This window comes from Marmota flaviventris, chromosome 2, assembly GCF_047511675.1.
Source record: "Marmota flaviventris isolate mMarFla1 chromosome 2, mMarFla1.hap1, whole genome shotgun sequence".
Lineage (NCBI taxonomy): Eukaryota > Metazoa > Chordata > Mammalia > Rodentia > Sciuridae > Marmota > Marmota flaviventris.
The window spans coordinates 28843951-28867024 of NC_092499.1; the positions used below are offsets into that span (position 1 = coordinate 28843951).

Below are 23074 nucleotides of genomic sequence, written 5' to 3' on the forward strand. Positions count from 1 at the left end.
TCCTGTTTTCTGCACTATCCTCGCATTGATGGTACATAGGAGTTTGTCCTGTATAGGATGATTTTCTGGGCATTTTGGGGGTCCGCACTAATTCAGGACCAGTGCACTCCCAGGACTTTTCTTACACCCTCTTTTGTTCTCAAAACAGGAATCCTACAGCTAGTACTGTTTCCCTGGATCCTGTTATTATTCCAGCCCTGTCCCAAAATGCACCTACTCCCCCTACTGGTATCTGGAAGAATCACACTTTTAAACTTCCCGTTTGAGGACACTCCAAGGTCTGATAGAGAAATTACTAATTAGTGCTACTAGCTCTTTCTTTGGGGTCCGGGACTGACTTGAGCACCATCTCAGCCAGCTGCCAGGCAGTCTCCAGACTCATGTAAACTGGCAGTGGTCATTTCTGCGAAACTTACATCAATATAATTGATGGCTTATGTTTTAATGCTCTAGGAGATACTGATATTAAAATAAATGTTATGAATCCTTGTGGCTCATTTATTAGGCTCTTACCATATGCCATTTGCCATGCTAAGCACTTTTTTATGACGATCTTACTTAACCATCATCACAAGAAAAGCTCCAATTTCTCCATTTTATAGATAAGGAGAAGAAGTTCAAAGAAACTATGCAGTCTGGCCAAGGTCTCCCAGTTGAAAGGTTGCCAGGTGGGGCAAATAAACATGCAGGACATCCATTCAATTTGAATTTCTTGTGAGAGACATCCAAGTCTCCCGATTCTCTGGCCTCCCAGTGGTAGGACTATGGGGTAGTTGCATGGAATTCTTTGCAAAGCAAGATATTTCTTGTACTAAATCTGACTTCACTTCATACCCCCAGAAATGCCCAGGAATCTGTACCATGTGCACACATGTGCAAGTGTGTTCCTGCTACTAGGGATGGAACCCAGGGCCTCATGCATGCTAAGCACATGTTCTACCTCTGAGCTATACTCCAGCTCCCAGGAACTTGTACTTCTTAACAAACACTGTGATTCTCAAAGGACTCACACTTTCCAAGAATTCCTATGTACTCTGAATTTTCAGAGCATTTTGTTTATATTATTTATATCCAGTTTATAAATGTAGCTGCACATAATCAGCTATCTTATGGCTTCCAATATTCCTAAGTGCAGTTGTCTCTTGGTATCTTCCCTCCTCAGGATACCAAAAGCTGTGGATACTCAAGTCCTTTCTATAAAATGGTGTAGTATTTGCATATAACCGGCACACATTCTCTCATACACTTTAAATCCTCTTTAGATTACTTATAACATCTAAGACAATGTAAATGCATTAGTTATCATACCGTATTGTATGTAAGGGAATAAGTCTGTACATGTTCAGTACAGCGGTAATTTTTTTCTCTGAATATTTGTGATCCAGGCTTGATTGGATCCTTGGATACAAAATCAGCAGATACGGAGGGATGATATTTTACATTCATTCAATCATCTATCTATTCAACTACTTGACAAAAATTTACTGTATGAAAACTGTCTGTCCAGGGATGGATGGGTGAATTAGATGCAATCCCAGCCTTTGAGGAGTACATGCTCCACTGTAGGAAACTGAAAAGTGAACAGACGCAATATGGTGATGACAGGGACTCTGATAGAGGTTTGCTCTGGATGCAGAGGAGGTAGGGGTAGGAGCAGTCAGGTACAAATTCCTGGGAATTACCTAATTACCTATAACTGAGTCTTGAAAGTCCAATAGTTCCCCAAAGGGGAAACACATGATAATGCATATAAATTTTAGCCAGCAGTTAAAATTTAGAATAAAAAGGTAAATTTAGGCAAAAAAAAAAGAAAGTGAGAATATGGGCTGTGAAATCAGACATCCTGGTTATATCCAAGTTCCCCCACTTATCACATGTAGCTGATCCCTTCTGTGCCTCAGTTTTGTCTTCTATGAAATGGGGATAACACTATTATTGGATAACACTATTGGTTGTGTGTGTAGCTTAAGTAATCCACATGAAATGCCTAATGCAGTTCCTAAGACTTACTAAATATTGGATAGAGGGAGACATCAATAATTTTCCTCTCTGCTAGGTCTTCCCTTAGCCTACAAATGTCTTTTTTTTTTTTTTACCTTTATTTTATTTATTTATTTTTATGTGGTGCTGAGGATCAAACCCAGGGCCTCACACATGCTAGGCAAGTGCTCTACCACTGAGCCACAACACCGGGCCCCCTGTAAACTGACACATTATCTGTTCCTTTTTAAAAGACATGACTCTGAAAGAATTAGCTATAATCACCATTTAACACCACCCCCACCCCCAATTTCCTCCATGGAACTTGGTCTTATCAAAGTCACTGATAAGATTCAGGATGCAATTCCAGGGGGTAATTCTCAGTCCTCATCCACACTTTTCAGCAGAACTTGACACAAATGATCCTGCCTTGCTCTCCCTGCCCCCTCCCCTGGCTATTGGAGTAATGGAACCCAGGGCCTGATGCATGCTAGGCAAAAGGCTCTACCAGTTTTTGTTAAGGAGATTGAACTCAGGGATGTTTTACCACTGAGCCACCATCCCAGCCCTTTTTATTTTTTTATTTTAAGACAGGGTCTTGCTAAGTTGCTGAGGCTGGCTTTGTACTTGCGATCCTCCTGCCTCAGCCTCCAGAGCCACTGGGATTACAAGCATGAGCCTGGCCAGCCATGCCATTTTGAACATCTCAAGAAATTTCCCTCCCGGGCAGTTGTATTTGCTGTTCCCTTTATCAAGAAAGCTTTCCTCAGCATGTGCCTGGCTCCTTCCTTACTTCATTCAGGTTGCCATCAAAACCTTCCTTCCCTAACCACCCTATCCCAAGGAACAATCCTATGCCAGCCCTCGCCCTCCTCATACTCCTTGCGAGGAACATGGAGATGCCGCCCAGGCCCTTTCAAGAAGCCTTGTTGCCTCAGCTGCTGGGAGTGCTGTCAGCCCCTTCAAGGATTGTTTCCCTACAGCATGGACTTGCCCAAGGCCATGATTTTTTTTTTTTAATAGGTAACCCATGTCTAAAGACTGGTAGGGTGGGTAGAAAAGGTGGCTATTTGGGCCCAACAGGGGACAACTTAGGCCCTTTTAGCTCAGATACTCCTGATGAGGTTGACCAAGGATGTCATGGGACCCACCTCTCAGCTGGATTTCTCCCTCTGCCAAATTCCTCTTTCTTCCACAGGTGTGATCCCAAGAGTATTTGTAAATGTCGAGAAAAGTTGCACAGTATGGGTCCCAGTGGACTCAACCTGTGATACCCTATAGTTTCCTTAGCACCACCTGAACTCTTTTTGTTTTGGTTAGGGTTTTTTTTTTTTTCTTTTTTTGGTGATGGATTATTATTATTATTACTATTCTATTATTTGGTAGTACTGGGACTGAACCCAGAAGTTCCTCAAATGTTTGACTCTGTTCAGCTGACAACTTTAACCCTCCTGTTCCATCGCTATCTGGAGACAAAGCCTGGTCTCACATGGAGAAGCTGCCACTGGTCTTTGAACCAGCTACAATACAGTTGTTTTCACTTGGTCAGCCCACGGGGATACATTTTGAATTAAGCAACTATTCTCGAGTACTTTTCTTTTTCAAAATATTTTATTTAGAGAGAGGGTCTTGTTAAGTTGCTTAGGGCCTTGCTGAGGCTGGCTTTAAACTCATGATCCTCCTGCTCAGACTCCGGAGCTGCTGGACTTACAAGCGAGTGCCACCACACCCAGCCTTCATTCTTGTTAATGGCTAAGAAATGTATTCCATAAAGTGAGTGTGTCATATTTTAACCACTGCATTCTGGTAGCATCTGGTATTTTGCTATGATCTGTTATGCTGCAGAAACTTCCTTATGATTAACCCTGCGCTCTCAGGCAGACACAGCTACAAGTCCTGGAGATGAAACTACTGCATCATCTAAAACTTAACAGTAATTTCAAAATCACTTTCTTTCTCCCCCCTTTTTTATCCTCTCTTTATGTATGAGAATGAGGAAGTAGTCTAAGAGTCTATCAGCTGGAAAAGGAAGTATCATCCTAGTACAAGAAAAGCATAAGCAGAAACCATGCCTGTGTGTTTTTCAAAGTTTGGGATGTCGTGTTCATTTTCTTCCTGGCCTCTAGGCACAGCATTCCTTCTCCAGTTTACAGGGCAGGACCCACCTGGAACAAAGGTCTTTGATCAGAGAATTTCTTCATGACTGGCTCCTACAGAGAAAGGTGGAGGAAGTTTCAATTAATATTTATAGGTTTAATGCCTAGCTTTGGGGGAGAGAGGTTCCAGTTTCTATGACCTGTCTTGGTAAAGAGGAATTCTGGTTTCTGTGATTTGCTTCAAGGAAGAAAGAGAGGCTAGAGGACAAGAAGTAAGAACTTGCTTCTGAAGCCTTTCAATCTCCTTTAGTTCCAACTACTCAGTATGTCAAAGCACAATGTCATGTTTGGGCCCCAACACTTCCTAAGTTTAAATACACAGTGTCAAGGGGGCCTGGGACAGTAAAGCCACTAAACACCAAATCAGAACTTTTTTCCCCCCTTTGGTGCTAGGGGTAAAACCCAGAGCTTTATGCATTTAGGCAAGTGCTTCACCATTGAGTTATATCCCCAGTCCCCTGATTCCTGTTTTTATTCTATTAATTAATTAATTATGTATTGTCATTGAGGATTGAACCCCGGGCTTGCTTTACCACTAAGTTACATGCCTCGCCCTTTTAATTTTTTTTTTTTTTTTTTTTTTTTTTTTTGGTGCTGGGGATCGAATACAGGGCCTTGTGCATGCAAGGCAAGCACTCTACCAACTGAGCTACATCCCCAGCCCCTTTATTTTGTATTTTGATACTGGGCCTTGCTAAGTTGCTGAGGGTCTCCCTAAATTGCCCAGGCTGGCCTGGAACTTAAGATCCTCCTGCCTCAGCCTCCCGAGTCGCTGGGATTACAGGCGTGGGCCCGGCTCTGATTCATGTTTTGTTTTTTTTTAAATGATCTCGCCGGCTTCCCTGGGAGAACGTATGAAACATCTACTATGGGGGTCTGGGGTTGTGGCTTAGTGGTAGAGCACTCGCCTAGAACATGCGAGGTGCTAGGTTCGATCCTCAGCACCACATAAAAATAAATAAAATAAAGGCAATGTGTCCAACTACAACTAAAAAAAAATTTTAAAAAAATCTAGTCAGAATCTAAATAGTTGTCATAAAATAATTACATCCCCTGCGACCTCCTGTCAAAGGGGAAATCTCCCAGATCCAGAAGGGGACGCTCTAGCTAATGGGCCAGCCAAATGGACGCTGGGCACTCGTTGGTACTTTCAGAGAAGTCGGCCACTTCCGGGAGCGACCGAGTCGCACGGCGCCTTCCTCTCTATCCACCACCCTCTCTGTGGTCGCTGGGGCCCCGCCCCTCCCCGAGACTGGCCGCGAGCTCCGCGGACTCTGCCCAGGGCTCAACTTGGGGTGCCGAGTTCCCTGTCTGTCGGATCCCGGGCCATGGCGGTCCGGGGGCCAGCGCCCAGAGCTGGTGCCAGGTGAGCAGAGTGCTGGCGAGGAGGGCTCGGTGAGCGCGGGGCCTCTTCCCAGGACTGTGGAGAAGCAGCTCCTGCCTCTGCGCCGTGTCCTCCTGGAGCCCCCAGCCGGCTCCAGTGACGTCTGAGCGTAAAGAGCAACTCTTGAAAGGACGCCCACCTTCCGCCCGGATCCTAGGCTGCCTTGCATCGGCTGCTGCCCTTTGTTGCGGTCCTCAGGGGTCATTTTGCCACCCGCTGCACCCTGGTTGTGGTATCCTGTCCCTCGAAACTGACTGCATGCGTGGGAGCCACAAGTGCACAGATTTGAGTGGATGATCTTTCTCAGTTCTTGGCACCGCTTTAAATTTTAATTTCTCTTTAATCCATCTGCAAATTTCTAATCTAATTCTTTTAACTAAGATCTATGGTACTCCACTGAACAAAAATATTCGTCCTAATAAAGTTAATTCCATCACTTTTTTCTTTATAGCCTGGATTTTCTACACAACAGTGTGTAATTATCTCCATAACTGCTTTATTCCTCTCCTTTGTTTGTTTGTGTTGGTTCTGAGGATTGAGCACATCCCAAGCCCTTTTTATTTTTTGAGACACAACCTTGCTAAGTTACTGAGGGTCTCTAAGTTGCTGAGGCTGACCTGGAACTTCTGATCCTATTGCCTCCGCCTCCCAAACCACAGGGATTACAGGTGTGTGGGCCTGGCTTTCATAACTGCTTTCTAAGGCTTACAAATTTCTGGTCTTCTCTCTGCTTCCTGACTTTTCTTCAGGCCCAAGTTAGATCTGCACTTTCTCCATCGGTTCCTAAGGATACAGAAGGTTTTGTTTCCTTCTTGGTCGTCACAGAATGTCTTGATGTTCCTGACTCTTTTGTTTGTGGCCCTAATGGGTGAGTGAGTAACTTGGACTTTGAAGAGGTGGGTAGAGCCCTGGTTTTGGGTCCCTTTCCTTCTCTCTGGGGTGTTTAAGAAGCAAGGATTCAAGAAGCCTCCCTCCTTTTCCCTCATCACTAATTTCTGACTCCTCTTCCTCCCTGCAGAACAACTGGTAATCTACCAGGTCGGCTTGATCCCCAGTCAGTACTTTGGGGTCCTGGGAAACAAAGACTTGGATGGGTTTAAGGCGCTGACATTTCTGGCTCTCGTGCTCATCGTTCTCAACTCCACAGTAAGGGTTTTCCTTTCACCCAGGCTAGTGTGAGTGGATTGCCTAGTGGGACTTCAACTCCAGGAAACAGGAATCAATGTGCAATGTGTTTCCTCCTTTTTCTGGCAACTGGAGGTTAGAACTGAAGGTTTCCCTGAAAGTTAGAACTCTTTGCAGGGCATTGATCTTACTGTTGCTTTCTTTGGAACTATTGTCTCAGGTGTTTCAAACTCCAAGGCTACGCTGCAAGGTTCTGGATGAATTCACCATTTAGTGGAAATAGTCATTGTCCCTTAAGTTCTCAGAACTCTTGCTTCAGGGAGCCAGAGCACTTTAAAACCAGGATCAATAGCTAGAGCTGCTGCTGCTCCTCTGGCTGCTGAGGCTGTGATTCATCCTGGCATATGTCACAGCTCCAGTTTTAGCACCTGCTGCTTTCTTACAGAATGGCCTTCTTCCCCCATCTCTCTCATTCACTTGACTATGGCCTGCTCATTTTTTTCAAGATACCTCCATTGTCCCCTCTTTTGAATCCTCCTCAAGTTTCTCCTTCATGTTTCCTCCATCAAATGCAGCCCTTTTCCTGTACTTAACTAATTCCTTGAGTTGACCTCTGCTGTCACATACTTATCATTGTCTGCTCCCCGGATGGCTGTGAGCTCATTCCTCTTTCCCTAGTGCTTAGCACAGCAGAAGTGCTTTGCACATGGCAGATGATGAGTCAGGTATCTGCCAGGACTCAACTTAATGTTCTCTCAAGCTGCACCAGCTGTTTTATAGGGACCCCCCCTCTCATCATGCTGTGGCCACTTTTGATGGATCTTCATTTAGAAAAGCACTGGCCACCCAGAACCCTCTTCCACACTTTGGGGACAGAGGAGTAAAAGCATAAATGATGATATGGTTCCCAAGCTCCAGAAACTGTTATGCTTTCAGTGTAAGATAGTAAATTGTAGAAAGAGGCTTGAGGGTCTTGCTTTTGGTAAGTCCTTCAAGATTCGGTAAAGGAATAAACACATGAGTGAAGGGAAGGGTGAGTCCCATGATTTGAAGCTTTACACGAAGAAAGTGCTGAGTGATCAGAATGGGCTGGGCCTAGTTAGCAAAGGCTCCTGCCAGCCCTGAGCTTTGAACTGAGTCTTGCATGCCTTCTTCCTGTCTCCCCCACTGCACAGCTGAAGAGCTTTGACCAGTTCACCTGCAACCTGCTGTATGTGAGCTGGAGGAAGGACCTCACTGAGCACCTACACCGCCTCTACTTCCGGGCCCGCGTATACTACACCCTCAACGTGCTGCGGGATGACATCGATAACCCGTAGGCTTCCCCCTTGGTCCTTGTTCCCTTTGCATGCCCATTCATCTGGCTGCAGGCCTCATGGAGGTCATCTTCAGCAGGCAATGTTGCTTCCCAGAGCTGTAAGGAAGGGTGCTCTGCAGAGAACTCCCGGAGAGGCTGCAGGGCTGAGAATAGGGAGCCAAAAAGAGTTCATGAGCAGCTCCCTTTTGTTCATTTAATAACCTGGGCTTCTAAATAAGGCAAGTGAAGAAAACATCCTTGCTTAAAAAAAACAAACAAACAAAAAACAGGTTTTGAATTTTTAGCAGCAAAATAACAAAAAACCCAAAAAGTTATTGCTGTCTGGGTCTGATGTAGTATTTAGTTTCTCATTCTGTCACCTCTCAGCTTCTATTCTTTTTTTATAGGTGAGGAAACTGAGTCCCAGGAATTGCAAGTGACTTGCCCAGGGTCACATCTCTCATTGGGAATAGAAGTCAGGGTAGCCTTGGTAGTGCAGTGAGATCTATGGGGTTTCTTCTTATCACTCCCCTCTCACGCCACCACCCTGCCCCGCAAGCACTTGGCTACCTGGGAGGCCCTTCCTCAGCTGAAGCTGCGCTTCACAGTGAAGGTGCTGCCTTTGCTGCTTACTTAGCCCCTTCCTGATGACTCCACCCTGGAGAGGCTGTCCTAGGCAGACCTTTGTACTGGGGCAGGCTCAGAACTGCAGAGAGACTAGGGAGGATGAGATAAAGGGACCTTCCTAATTGTCTGGAAAGGTAGCTCTTCTACTCTCAAGTTTTCCTTTGGCTGTGCACAGAGCTAGCTGAGGCTCCTGCATGCTGGGCCTTTCATTTCTACTTCTCTGGGGAGTAAACTGAGGCACCATAAGAAGCAGCTGCCTAGAACCGTGTACAGAGGTTCTAAGGGTTTAGTTCCCTCTAGGAAACCAGCCTTGTCTGGATGTTTGTTTCCCTGGGGTCGTTGCTGAGGGCACTGAAAGGCAAAGTCAGGAGAAATGAGAGTGCCCTGCTTTCTTGGCCCCTGAACCCAGCTGATGTGATTGGCTGCAGGGACCAGCGCATCAGCCAGGATGTGGAGCGATTCTGCCGGCAGCTCAGCAGCATGGTCAGCAAGCTGATCATCTCCCCGTTCACACTCATCTACTATACTTACCAGTGCTTCCAGAGGTACAGCCCCTTCTCCCCCAGAGTTTCCCCAGAGTCTGTCTCTCAGAGGTCAGATCAGAGTCCAAGACGTCTTGCCTTCCCTGCCCCCCACCTGACCCAAAGAAGTCTTCCTAGCGGTTGTGCCCTGGCCTCTGTTCTCTTTGACCCCATGTGATATTTCAGTGTCACAGTGATCCTGAAACTCTGACAGCTCACACCAGGTATCAGATGTCCCCACATAAGAGGAGAGGGTCCACAGAGCTGTTGAGACTGGACAGGGACTATCCAGGAAGGGGCAAGGAGCAAGGCTGAGGCCTGTGGGGCCGTGAGGTGCCCCACACCCTCCCTCACCCTCTCACTCTACTTTCAGCACAGGGTGGCTTGGGCCTGTGAGCATCTTCGGATATTTCATCCTGGGAACCATGGTGAACAAAACTTTGATGGGGCCCATTGTGGCCAAGCTGGTGCAGCAGGAGAAGCTAGAAGGGGATTTTAGGTGTGTCTTTTGCTTGAGGTTTCTGGGCTGGGCATGATGGTTAAGGGATAGGGTCTGGGGTAAGACTGCTGAAGTTCAGATCCCAGCTGTGCTAGTTACTAGCTGTGTGATCTCAGGTGAATGCTTTCAACATCTCAAATGTTTAGTTTTCTTATCTCTACAGATTAGAATGGGATGTATGTTTGCCTACTGAGAAATAAGGAGATTATACATGAGAAGCATTGAGAACAGTGTCTGGTTGTCCATTGCCAAATTCCTTGCTTGCCTCCTTTTTTTTTTTTTTGTGGTACTGGGGATTGAACCCAGGGCCTCGTGCATGTTAGGCAAGCACTCTACCAACTGAGCTATATCCCCAGCCCGCCAAAGTCCTTATTCTCCCTGGGTCTTCTCATGTGCTTCTGGTCTAACCAACATGACTCAGGTCTGTTGGGGCTGTCATCTAATTGATCCAGCCCTTACTCTATGATTTTCTTGGCCTCCTGGCTGGGCCTGTGGAGAGGAGGGATTGTGAACAGGAATGCACCTGTCCTGTCCTCTCTGTAGAAAGCTGAGGGTGGCCCTGTCTTTGCATGGCTCTTGCTACCCCAACAGGCCTTGGGATTTCCCACCCCTAAGACAGACCAGGGAAGGGTTGGTTGAGGCAGCCAGAGCTCTTAGGGAGGGGTTTCCTCTCTATCCAGAGTTCGCCATTGTTAGTACACATCTCCTTTTGGTCTGCCTAGGTTCAAGCACATGCAGATTCGGGTGAACGCTGAGCCTGCTGCTTTCTACAGGTGAGTCTGGTAGAGAGAGTTCCCCTTCCACTTTGCAGAGAAAGAAAGAAGAAAAGTTGAAATTGATAATTCTCCCACCCACAGAGCTCATACTGAACACTGTCACATTTGCCTGAGACCCTCTCACTGCCCTTCTCTGCCTTGCCCTTAGGTCCTAGGATTTGCTTCTAAAGCTGGAGTCTCCTTATAGTAGCTAGTTTTTAGTCTTAGTGCCTAACGTGGGACCTGAAATGGCCACAGAATAAAATGAAGGGATGTGTCGCCGTCTTGCTGATGTCTGATGTCTCTACCTCTGTTTTCTTGTTGTGAATTAGCTTTTTTCCCTAGCACCTGACATCCAAGACTGTTTCTTTTTCTCTGTAGCATGGGACTTCTCGGGAGACCTACTCCCCACAAACACCACCAGAATATGTGGTCTCCTGATGGCAGTGTTGTGAAATGTCCCTTCCCTCCAGGACCAGGGCAATCCCTGAGCTCTACCTTGTGTAAGGCCACTATCAGTGTTTGGACTGATAGTCCAGGGCCCAGAGGTTTATGTTAAAAAGTTGCTTATCTTTGGATTAGCTATACTTGGGGTGGATCTAATGGCCTGTGTCCTTTGTTCTTCTGTCAAATTCTGCTGTATTTTGCATCTACCACTACTTGGGAACACCCAGAGTATTAGGATTCTGAGCCAGAGTTGAGTGGTGGGGTGGGGAGAGTTGGATGGGTGGCGAGTTTGCTTTCAGATTCTGCAGTTTCTTCTTAGCTTTGGGGAAAACAGTTCTTGGAGGTATTGTTCCTCTGTGGCCTCTCTATGCAAAATCTGAAGTGCCCCCCTCTTCTCCATCTTTTCTGCCTGGAGAATTTCTACTTATCCTTGAAGCCCCAAGTAAGCTCCAAGGCACTTTCCCAGGCTTCCTCAGTGGGCAGGTCTGTTTGTTGCCATAGCCCTAAGGACAGACATGCTCACACTCCATACTCCAGAAACAATGCAGTATGTCCACATGATCTCTGAACTGGGACCTCTGGAAGTCAAGAACTGTTTGTCCACTTCTTCATTGCACTGGCTGACTAGCACAGAGCCTGGCGAGTAGTGACTGCTGCAATTTATTATTTGATTAATAACAGTGGCTTTTGTTGAGGGCCCCTCATGTCTGGTACTTTATATCCAGAAACGTAATTCTCAGCCTAACCTATTATGTAGGTATTATTAGCTCCATTTGACAGATGAGAAAAAATAAGGTCCTAGAGGCTTACATAACCTGCCACTGTCACCTGCCTAAAAACTGGCTAGAGCCAGGATTTGAATCAGGTCTGGCCAAGTCTAGAGTGTGTGTTCTTTCCACAAACAATATCATGAGGCAGAACAAGCAATGAATGGTTGCTAGTGACAGAAAGGGTCTGAAGCTAAGATTGTTTGGATGGGCTTGGTCTCTAAAGGAGGCCGTGATGAGGGGTGGGGTGCCCCTGCAGGCCCTGTGGACATCCCAGCCTTTCTCATCAGAGCTGGGCATGTGGAGCACATGAGGACAGACCGCAGGCTGCAGAGACTCCTTCAGACCCAGAGGGAGCTGATGTCCAAGGAGCTCTGGCTGTACAGTAAGCAGAGGGTTCCCTGGAGGCGGGAACCATACAGTGGGAATGGTCCACTTCCCTTCCCATACCTCCGTGCTTGTTTACCTGTCCTGAGAAACGTGTTCTGATGAAGGAATTAACTCAGGGGAGCCACTGCCTCTGCCGTGGGTGTCCTCAGGAGAATGAGGATCCAGGGGAATTGTGGTCCTGCTTGACTTCCTGCTCCCCATCCCAAGGATTGTATCCCCTTCAAAGCACTTGAGTAGTTCATGGGTCTCCCACTTTCTGTCTCCTGTAGTTGGTATCAACACCTTTGACTATCTGGGCAGCATCCTGAGTTATGTTGTCATCGCAATCCCCATTTTCAGTGGGGTCTATGGAGACCTGAGCCCTACAGAGCTGAGCACCCTGGTCAGCAAGGTAAGAATCCCTCCTGGTGACTCCTCATGCTGCACACCCCATCCTCTGGTCTGTGCCCAGGGTCTGGGAGTTGAGGCCGGCACTGACTGCTCTCCATCCTGTCCAGAATGCCTTTGTGTGCATGTACCTCATCAACTGCTTCACCCGACTCATCGACCTCTCCACCACGCTGTCAGACGTGGCTGGTTACACACACAGGTGAGGCTGCGTTCCACTCCACTGGACTCTGAACTGAGTGTGTGCTGTTGCAAGAAGCAACTAAGTGGGAAAGGGAACAAAAAATCTCCCCATATACTAGAGGGTGTGAGTCAGTGTCAACCTTACCTGGCACCTCAGACCCTGCCTCAGGTTCTCGCTTCTTGCTCAGGATCGGGGAGCTTCAGGAGGCTCTGATGGAGATGGCCCTGAAGTTGCAGGACTGTGAGGTCCTGGATGAGACTGAGTGGGACTTGGACAAGTGAGTACTCGTGAATCCCCAGCTTGGGTTCACCCTGGTGCCCTACTCCTCCCAGCTGAGTAGCAGCAGAGTCGTGAGGTGAGTGGAAGCAACCTCCATCTGGTGCCAAGCACATTGTGATTGCTGTCACACGGTTTGGCACCCAGTGTGTGGGTTTACATCATCCCCCAGCTCATGGAAGCAAAGTGCTCACACCTGCCTGGGCCCCTTAACAAAAAAACAAAAACCTGAATGGTATCATCTCCCTCCTCTTCTTCCTGCTAAGCTCCAGCCTGCCCTTTTCTGCAGGGTGTGTCTTCTTTGTTCCCTGTGCTTCATGCAGATCCAGAGATGTCTTCATTCTCCTATCTTTGGAAATTAGGAATGTTTCTTACCTTGCCCTGCCTTCAGGATCTGCTTCATCTCTACTTTTCTTGGGCAGATTACTTAACTATTCTGGGCCTCAGTTTCTTCATCTCTAAATAGGGAAGTTATGGAATCTTCCTCCTGCCTGGTTGTGAGGATTAGAGTTTATAGTACTTAGAAAGTGCTTGGACTCTGGCCACATGGTGAGCTTTCAAAAATGTAACAATCTGAATTACAGGTCCCGTGTTCAGCTCTCACTTCTTAAGAATGAATGTCTTAACAGTTGACCTATTTAGGCTGGGTGCATGGTAGCTCATGCCTTTAATCCCAGCTCAGGAGGCTGAGGCAGGAAGATTGCAGATTTGAAGCCAGGGCAACTTAGTGTCTCAAAATAAAAAAATAAAAAGGTCAGGGGGTGTAGTACAGTGGTCAGGTGCCCTCAAGTTTAATTCCTGGGGCACACAAACATACACACACACACACACACACACACACACACAGAGCTTCATGTCACTGTGGGCCTGGAGGCTGGAGAGATGACACAGGAACTGTAGGAAATGGGTTGCTGTTCTGTGGGGAAGACAAGCATCCACGAAGAGCTAGGAATTCCAGAGCTTAACCAGAGTTCTGTTCCAGAGTATTAACTACTCCCATGTTACTATCAGTTTTCTGATCACACCATGACACCATGAAAATCCACCAACATTAGAATTAGCCAGAGTCAGCTCTGCAACTCTGAACAAGCTTCTCAGCCACCTGACCTGGTTTCTTTGCCTTCCAATTGAGAAGAATATCTATGATTCATGTGCATTGAGACTGATTAACATGAGTCACATCTGGGGCTTTGCTCAGTGGGTCTCTGAGTAGGTGCCCCCAGCATCCACTCCTGTATTAATGGACTCAGGCTGCCATGACACGATACCACAGACTGAGACTGACTTCAACATCAGAAATTAATTTTCTCACAGTTCCAGGAAGTACAAGATCAAGGTGTTAGCAGGGATGGTTTCTCTTTTGGCTGCTCTTGGCTTGCAGACAGTCACCTTCTTGCTTGTCCTCATGTGGCCTTTTCTCTTGTCCTGCCCCTAGAGTCCACCCCAACAGCCTTCCACCATCACCTCTGTGAATAGCCTGTCTCCATAAGAGGTTATGTTCTGAGGTCCAGGGAGTTGAGATGTTAACATAAAACTCCAAATGCAGAAGGCTGTCTCTGGAGAAGCAGCGCCTCCCACGCAGTACTCACGCTGCCTACCCTCCCACCCATCTCTTCTGTACCCCAGAGCCTCGGGACGGCCAGCCACGGAGCCAGCAGACACAGCTTTTCTGCTTGAGCGGGTCTCCATCTCTGCCCCCTCCTCTGACGTACCCCTGGTCAAGGACCTGAACCTGAAGATCTGCGAGGGGCAGAGCCTGCTCATCACGGGCAATACGGGCACGGGCAAGACCTCCTTGCTGCGGGTTCTGGGCGGCCTCTGGGCGAGCACACGGGGTGAGAGCCCAGCCCTCCCTGCCTCTGACCCCTCCTTGGCCCTGGGGGAGGGGGCAGTGTGGTGGGCTCCAGCCTTCTTCGCTGAGGAAAGAGGGGGAGAGTCAGAGAGGAGAGGCAGTTACCTTCTCTGTGAGATCTCAAAATGGAGGCTTCTGTGGGCTCTTCAGGCTCCGTGCAGATGCTGACCGACTTTGGGCCCCATGGGGTGCTGTTCCTGCCACAAAAGCCGTTCTTCACTGATGGGACCCTTCGGGAGCAGGTCAGCCTGATCAGAGGCCTGCTCTCTCTCCTCACCCCACCTGCTTAGCTGGGACCTCTAGCAGGGCAACAGATCTCAGGCCCTAGGGAGTTACTGGACAGAAGGTGGGGTAGGAAAGTGGCCATGCTTATAATCCCAGTGACTCCAGAGGCTGAGGCAGGAGGATTACAAGTTCCTGGCCAGTCTTGCCAACTTACCAAGACCCTGTCTCAAAAAATTAAAATGGGTTGGGGATGTAGCTCAGTGGTACATCCCTAGTACTACCCTCCCCAACACACACACAAAAGTGGCAAGCCCAGAACCTGGGTTCTAAGAATGTTCTACTCAGCATCTGTGGATTCACTCTATGTACTCAAAACAACTCCTGGGTACAGGGAGATCTTCGAGGGCGCTGGCCAGTTAACATGTTTATTGAGCCCTCAGGAGACTCAGACTCTTGCCCACTCCCTCTCCCAATCACTTTTGAAGGTTGCAGTGGCCCTACCCCACTCTCTGTGCCCTGTCTCCCACAGGACTCTCTGGCCAGAGTGTCCCAACTCTGCTTAGGTGGAGCGGAGCTTGGCCTTCCTGGGTGGTTCCTGGGGGTTTCTGAGGGAGGGGGTTGTGTGCACCTCTGTCTCATTAGCCCTCCTCCTAGGCCAGTGTGGTTTTATTTTCAGGTGATATATCCCCTGAAGGAAATCTACCCAGACTCAGGTGAGCTGGACCTACTAAGGTCATGACTTCCATCTCAATTGCCCCTGCTCTGCCTGACTGTGACTTCACTTGCCCCCATTGGAAGAGGCTTCAGCCAGGCTGCTGGTTTCAGGTTGGGTCCCCTCCTCCCCCTGTTTACTGTTTGAGGGTCTGTACTTTGCCCTCATCTTACATTCTCTTCTCTGCCCTGAGGAGGGGTACCCATTGGAGGAAGGGAAGTCATTGTTTCAGCTGGCCCTTTCCTTATCAAGGGTGATAATGCTGTGCCTCAGCCCAGCATTCTGGGGTACCCCCCACCCCATGATGTGCCCTAGCTATTCTGGCCAGCCAGAGGAGCTGACATGTTAAGGAAGCCTTCTCTGTTTTGCAGGCTCCACTGACGATGAGAGGATTGTGAGGTTCTTGGAATTGGCAGGCCTGGTAAGTGGGGCAGGGGCCTGAAGACCTGAGCCTCCTTGGGAGCACTGACCATAAGTCTCTGGCTGATGACTGGGGTAGAGAGTGGGAGTACAAATTGGCAGTGGGAGCCATTGATCAGGTATAGGCCATAGAGGGTTGTAAAGAATTTTAAAACATGGGCTGGGGATGTGGCTCAAGCGGTAGCGCGCTTGCCTGGCATGCGTGCGGCCCGGGTTCGATCCTCAGCACCACATACAAACAAAGATGTTGTGTCCGCCGAGAACTAAAAAATAAATATTAAAAAAAAATTTAAAAAAAAGAATTTTAAAACAATAAAACTGACCAAGTCTGTCTGCTTTTTATCATCACCATGCTCCAGCAAGTCTAAACAATGTAGTTGATAGCATCCATACAGTACTGTGGTGTGCAGAAGTGTTAATGTGGTGGTGACTAAGACTGACAGGAGCACGGATGGGCCCTTTCATGGACTTTATGCCCTCTGGGTCTCTTACAGTCCAGCTTGGTGGCAAGAACAGAGGGTCTAGACCAGCAGGTGGATTGGAACTGGTAAGAATGGAGTGGGGCACTTGGCCAGATCCCTCATAAAGACAGTGAGTTCCTGGGGGCACTGCCAAGGGATGGGATAGCCCCTGACCCCAAAGACTAGATGTTTGGTCCATCAGGCACAAGCTGTGCCTTGAGAACAGAGTTTGGGCCTCTGGTATGGGCAGCAGGGCTGTGGCACCTCTGTCTGGGGCCAACCTCTGCACAGAGAACCTCTTCTTGCCCAGACCCATTCATGGCAAAAACAAGCTGTCGCTTCCTTCCTTGAGCATTATCACTTGTTCTCTTTTCTAGGTATGATGTCCTGTCCCCAGGGGAGATGCAAAGGCTCTCCTTTGCCCGGCTCTTCTACCTGCAGCCAAAGTATGCAGGTGAGGCCTGCCCTGCTGTCCCAGGGACTTATGTGCCCACAAGGGTAGCAGCTTGTGTTCACGTACACCCAGCACACCTGGGCATGGCTGGGCATCTCTCTGTCCCTTGCACAAGAGGAGCAGTAGCTGGCACCTCAGGGCAGCCCTGGGGATGCTACAATACCTGCTTTTAAGCTTCCTGCTTTAGCAGCAGTTGAATCTCAAAAATTGGCCATGAGAGGGATTGTGATATAGCTTCTCTGGCTCTGCCACCAAATGAGTGGGCATCCCCACAGCTGTGCCTGTGGCAGGTGTGGACTTTTCCAAAGATACAACCTTAGGGAACTGGGCATCCCTGGATTAGGCAGTCTTAGGGAACACTGTGCTTACTACAAGAAAGAAAGATTCTGTTCTCAGATGTAGCCCACGGCTCTCTTGGCTCATCTTCTCCTCGAGGTGGGGTTCCTGTAAGCCAGACCAGCTTTCAGCCTCCCCTGGGGCCCAGCTGGGGGTGAGTGTGGGTTAGAGGAGGCAGAGGATCGAAGTCCTGTCCTGTCCTATGTGCCTTCAGTGCTTGATGAAGCCACTAGTGCCCTGACAGAGGAGGTGGAGAGTGACCTCTACCGAATTGGCCAGCAGCTGGGGATGACATTTATCAGCGTGGGACATCGGTCCAGCCTTGAGAAGGTACCAGTGTTCACGAGGGTAGACTGAGGGGAAGGAAAAACCCAGAAGCTAGGCCTGGCTAAGGCCAGGGGCTCCTCACCTTGGAGAGTCAAGGTGGCAGAGGGAATAGATTGCTTTCTTTTGTGTGGCTGAGCAGTCTGATTGCTGTGTGGTGGTTTCTCCTAGTTTCACTCCTGGGTTCTGAAACTCTGTGGAGAAGGAAAATGGGAACTGACTAGAGCCAAAGAGGAGTGAAGCCAGGGATGTGGATGGCCACCAGCAGGAGAGCCCAGCATCCTCCAGGAAGCCAGGAAGACCAGGCGGGCAAGAAGGAGCCCCAGGTTCACCTCCCATGTCTTACGCAGGAGCTCTTGCAGCAGTGGACCCAGCCCAGGGTGGCCCTGCAAGGAACACTGAGGTCCACTTACGGCTGCTTCTGTGGCCTCAGCCAGGGCCTCTGTACTCTGGAAATGCTGACTACTTACAGATGACTTCATCTTTGCTCAAGAAAGGTTTTTGTTTTTTGTTTTTTTGACAAGACAAAAACATACCTTTCATTCTGTGTGGTTAATAGACAAAATATCCTCACTTCCCCTGAGAAATAGTATATCCAAAATTCACTTAGAAGAACACTGAATATTAAAACATTATATGACAATATATAAGTGGACTGAATAGAAGTGAACTTCCAATTGTCTAAGAATATTTCACAGCACTGATAATATAAAGAAAATGTTTGGATTTATTTTCAAATTCAAAACTCTTCTGGTTGTTCTTCACTGAGGGCCTTAGAGGTGAAAAGGTAATCAGATTATCTCCAAAGGAGATGTGTCTGGCATGTTCTTGATGTCTCTCTCCTCTCCACTTGATTACTGAAGTTTAGGCCGAATCAAGAAGGTGGCATTCAGTAATGACACTTTATTATCAAGTAGTACTATTGAAGAAGACTTAGTTTCTTCTTGTTGTGAGATGTTATTTTGTGATGGTATATTTTTTTCAGGGCTTCTCATCAAAACATCTTGTGAGGTAATTGAAGAATTTAGTTCCATTCTTTCTGCAATATCTGAAATTTCTTCCTTTTTGTTAGTTCTGTATTCATCATGGTTTATTTCAATTAAACCTTGTAATCCAGGACACTGAGCATCTTCCACTATGCTATTCCTGCTTTCAGAAATATTTGAAAACAAAATTTTCTTATCAACACGTTCACTTTTGGTGCTCCCAGGATCAGGATTCACTGGTGGTGTCATTTGTCCTAGCAGATCTTCGTCAGCCTTGCTCTCAGGTATGGCATCCAGTGGACTTAGGGGTTCCGTGTCTTTGAGAAAGACGTTCAGAAGAAAGTTCTGAGGAAGATTTAACAGGACTCTCAACTCTGAAAAACCCAGCATCAACACTATTTTGACAAGTTCCTTTGATGTTATTGGGCTTGCCTCAGAGTGTTCTTCCTGCTTAATTTTGCCTCATTGCATTATTTATGGCAGCGAGGGGATTTCCGGCTGCAGTCCTTCCACCATCATCTTATTTTGGTTTACTTGCCATGCTTGAGATGATTTTTTTCCAAAACACTTTTTTATTTGTGCTGTTGTTTTGCCATCTAGATTCCTCAAGCTTGGTCAGATTGGTGAACTGTTGGTTTACATCTTCCATCTGAAAACTAACCATATCCCCAAATGCATCCAGCTCTGCCTAGGTAGTCTCCATTTCACCTTGTTTATGTTCACAGTCATTCTCCAGTCCTTCACACTGTTTGACTCTTTCCTTAATAAGGAGTCTTGTTTGACCAACTGCTGTGCAAAGAACATCTTCAGCATCATCTGGAATGTCCGATTCAAGCTTTCTGTCCCACTCAAGGCAGTGTGAAGTCAGTTTCTCAGTTTCTGAAATATGGACATCATATGTTGGCGGAGACATCAGATCTTCATTTAATTCAAATGATGGGACATCTTTTATTGAAAGGCCATTTGAATTTTTAGTAGTAGTTTCAATTTGATTTAAGCTATGTTCTTGATTCAAAACTGTTAAGAGAACCCAAAGGACACTGTAATTTATTTGAATCTTGCTGTACAGTCTTGGTTGAGTAAGTTTTACATTTTTGGGTCAAGATTTCTTTTTGTTGCTTCTTGAGTCTTCTGGTTTTAAAGGATTCCAGGTATAACTGGGTGTCAAGAAAGCATTGGCACTTGTGGGAGTCATGACTGTTACTTGATAGGTCTTCAAACCATCTAGTGGATGAAACATAAACTCATTAGGTGCAAAGGAATTCTTCCCTTTGGTTTTTGCAGGATTTATCTTAGGTAAGTTACATTTTTGATAAGGTTCCATCTGGATCCATTCCATTTGTTGCACTGGTTTGTGAATCGAAAGTATTTTCTTCATTATCAAGTTTGAAAGAAACAACCTTATCAGGTTCTGTTTCTATCTTTTCCACAGGGCTTCCTTTATTTGGTACCTTTCTTTCAGGTTCATTATCATTAGTAGCAGATCAGGTCATTCTCACTGATGTGGGCACAATAGGCTGCACAACTGTTTTCTCTTCGTCTAATACTTTCTTTTCTGAAATCTGTCTTTGACCAGGTTGGATTGCTCAAACATCAATGCCATTCTCAATCTTAGTTTGGCCTTTGATCTTGTAATCCATGAAGAAGATGGAGTAGTCTTTTTTGGCTCAGTTTTCATAGCATTCTGGTTTGATAAAAGAAAGCAAGATGCCTCAGATCTACAAAGACCCATTTTAAATATTCCTCATTTAGTTTTTCTCTGTTCTTTTAATTTTTGAAGTTGCTTTTCTTCTTTTATTTTTGAAGCATTTGTTTTCAGTTCTTCACTTAGGGGAGTTTCATTGACTTTGGCTTGGTACTGGCCTTTTCTGAAACAAGCTCTTGCAATGTCTCATCTAATTCAACAAGACATCTACCTTCCGAGGTTGGAATATTGACATCTTTCAAGCCAAAGTTTCTATTTTGCTGGGATTCCTTAGGTCTGTTTTCTTTCTGAGACGGAGATTTCCTATGAGCATATTTAGTTCAGTACTTAAATCCTAGACTCCTCAAGTTTGGTCAGGTTGGTGAACTCTTGGTTTACATCGTTTCAGTACTTAAATCCTTTCTGTGGTGACTGGCAAAACGGATGAAGACATCCTGAGGCACTCTCTAGTGGGAAACGTCAACCAAACTAAAAGTACAAGAGTCCTCCGGGTCTGGACAACCTCGGTCACTTCCAAAGGAGTAACTCCAAAAGCTGCATCTCTGAAGAAAGGTTTAAAAGGGCACGCTGTAAGAAATGAAGGGTCAGGGTGTGCACCTGACTAAATTTTGTAATGATAGATTTCTAACTTTAATTAACGGACTTTTTATCTTTTTTAAAGGAAAAAATAAACATTAATAAATGTTTTTGCAGCTTTTGCTCTTACTCTCCTCTCTATTATAAAATGATCTTCTTTATTGACTGTCTAACCTCAGAGCTTAGAAGGAGGGAGCTCTCCCCTCTGCCCTGGCACCTGCTGCTCATGGTTTTCCACTTCTCACTTCCTCCCTCTGAAGTGGGCACCCCCTTTCTCCACAGAAAAGTCCTCTTCGCCATGGCTGATTTTGGGACTGTCAGCAAAAGAGTCTGTGCAAAAGAGTCCAATGTGGATAAACTTCCTATTTTCGTGTCACCCTGTTTACTTGCCACTGGCCAGGAAGATACCAGCACTCCAGGTGCTGGGCACCCCCTTACTACTTTTTCACAAATGTATCTGGTATAGTACTTTGAAGAAATGTGCAAACAAGGCCTCTGGCCTTGAACTGGGCTTCACAGAGATGTTTACATTTTTAAGTTACAAATGGGCTCCAGGGTAACAGCTGGCAGGGGAAAGAAAAAAAGAGGAGAAGAAGCTCTCCCCTTCTTAGGTGTTGTCCTTGAAGAGTTAACTTGCCCAGAACAGTGAAAGAAAAAGCTGCTTTTATATGAACTTCTGCAGACTGTGAACTTCTGAGCCCCTCCCCTTACACACTGGGTATAGAACTCTAAAACTACCTGAACTTGGGGCTCAGGGGATTGATTGACTACAGCAAAGGCTGTACCCTCTAAACCTGGCTGCAGCCAAATAAAACTGTTTCCTGCTATCTTCGGTGCCTTGCCTCGTTTGTCCCTACTACACCTCCGTGGGCCAGTGCAGTGTAGTAAAGTCCAGGAACCACTAATCTCTAGGGCCTTTCTGCCTGTAGGTGCTGGGGATGGAGCCCAGGCCCTCGCACATTCGAGGCCCGCTCTCCACCACTGAGCCACACCCTCAGCCTCTGTCTTTGCTATCCTAACCCAGATGAAAATAAATGTCCTTCTCCTTACCAGCTAAAATAGGGTTTTTTGTTTTTGTTTTTCTGTATTTGGGGTGGAACCCAGGGGTACTCTACTACTGAATTAAATACCTGGCTCTCTTTATTTTTTATTTTGAGACAGGATCTCACTAAATGGTTCAGGCTGGCCTCAAACTTGCAATCCTCAGCCAGTCGTGGTAGTACATCTCTGTAATCCCCGCAACTCAAGGTGCTGTAGAGGGAAGATCTCAAGTTGAGGCCAGCCTTAGTAACTTAGCAAGACTCTGCCTCAAAATAAATAATAAAAAGTTCTGGGGATGTAACTCAATGATAAAGAAAATGATAAAGAACCCCAATCTCTAGTACAAAAAGCAGAAAAAAAACAAAACAAAACAAAAAAACCCTTGTTATCCTCTTGTCTTAGCCTCCCAAGTAATCGTGATTATGATGTGTACCACTCTGTCCAGCATTTCCTAATGTATTTTTAAGTATTTATCCATTTATTTTGGTACTGGGGATTGAACCCAGGGGTGCTTTACCACTGAAATACATCCCCAGCCCTTTTTAATTTTTTATTTTGAGATAGGATATTGCTAAATTGCTTAGGGCTTCGGTAAGTTGCTAACTAACCTCAAACTTGGAATCCTCCTTCCTCAGCCTCCTGAATTGGTGGAATTACAGGCATGTACCACTGTGGCCAACTTTTCCTAATATTTTAAAATACTCTCAGTATAGTCTGTACCTATAGTTCCTGTTGGGAGTCTCCCTGAGAACTCCCCGGGCCTTTCAAACATGGCGGCAGGCAAATTGCCAGTGGGCAGCTAGAACTCCCCGGGCCTTTCAGATAAGGAGCCCCCAATGCAACATGGCGGCGGGCAAGTTGCCAGTGGGCGGATAACAAGTTGTTTTGAAAACCTTCTAATCGGTCCTCCCGTCTTCCGTGATCGTGATCGTGGACAGCTCGTGCCCCCCATGAATCTTATGCAGGGTGGACGTGCATGCACCGTAGGTGATGATCTGACCTTTACTATGATTGGCCCCGGGAGTTTCCTGGTTTAAGATAACTGACTCTCACTTTCTATATAAACTAGCACCAGCTTGCAGTAAAGTGCTTCATCTTTGTCACTGCTATCTGTGTGTGTGCATTTTAATCTCCGATGAGGAAACTTGGCCTTTCAGTTCCAGCTAGCTACTTGTGAGGAGGATTGC

At 46.7% G+C, this 23074-nt stretch overlaps 1 protein-coding gene, 1 non-coding gene and 1 pseudogene across 4 annotated transcripts; 1 reads left to right on the top strand and 2 right to left on the bottom strand.

The window, feature by feature from the left end:
* The first annotated feature begins 5377 nt into the window (after nucleotides 1-5377).
* Abcd4 (ATP binding cassette subfamily D member 4) lies at nucleotides 5378-21673 on the top strand. 3 transcript variants are annotated; one of them, XM_027931646.2, is made up of 19 exons: nucleotides 5378-5502; nucleotides 6270-6388; nucleotides 6539-6666; nucleotides 7821-7960; nucleotides 8998-9114; nucleotides 9464-9589; nucleotides 10312-10362; nucleotides 11849-11943; nucleotides 12218-12339; nucleotides 12446-12537; nucleotides 12707-12796; nucleotides 14422-14630; nucleotides 14798-14889; nucleotides 15549-15585; nucleotides 15956-16005; nucleotides 16499-16551; nucleotides 16843-16919; nucleotides 17470-17585; nucleotides 17751-21673. In XM_027931646.2, the coding sequence occupies exons 1-19, from the start codon at nucleotides 5465-5467 to the stop codon at nucleotides 17817-17819; spliced, it is 1821 nt and encodes a 606-aa protein (XP_027787447.1). In that variant the 5' UTR covers nucleotides 5378-5464; the 3' UTR covers nucleotides 17820-21673. The 3 variants fall into 3 exon arrangements, with proteins under 3 accessions (XP_027787447.1, XP_071463775.1, XP_027787448.1); XM_071607674.1 differs by lacking the exon at nucleotides 9464-9589; XM_027931647.3 differs by lacking the exons at nucleotides 6270-6388; nucleotides 6539-6666.
* Nucleotides 9871-9944, bottom strand: Trnav-aac (transfer RNA valine (anticodon AAC)). The gene has a single exon. It is a non-coding gene; the product is annotated as a tRNA-Val (tRNA).
* LOC114089715 (disks large-associated protein 5 pseudogene) lies at nucleotides 18261-20584 on the bottom strand (annotated as a pseudogene).
* Nucleotides 21674-23074: the final 1401 nt, after the last annotated feature.

Coding starts and splice junctions, on each gene's coding strand:
- Abcd4 (XM_027931646.2), top strand. CDS start 5,465: ATGGCGGTCCGGGGGCCAGCGCCCAGAGCTGGTGCCAG. Junction 14,890..15,548: donor ATGGGACCCTTCGGGAGCAG/GTCAGCCTGATC, acceptor TTTTATTTTCAG/GTGATATATCCCCTGAAGGA. Junction 16,920..17,469: donor CCTGCAGCCAAAGTATGCAG/GTGAGGCCTGCC, acceptor ATGTGCCTTCAG/TGCTTGATGAAGCCACTAGT.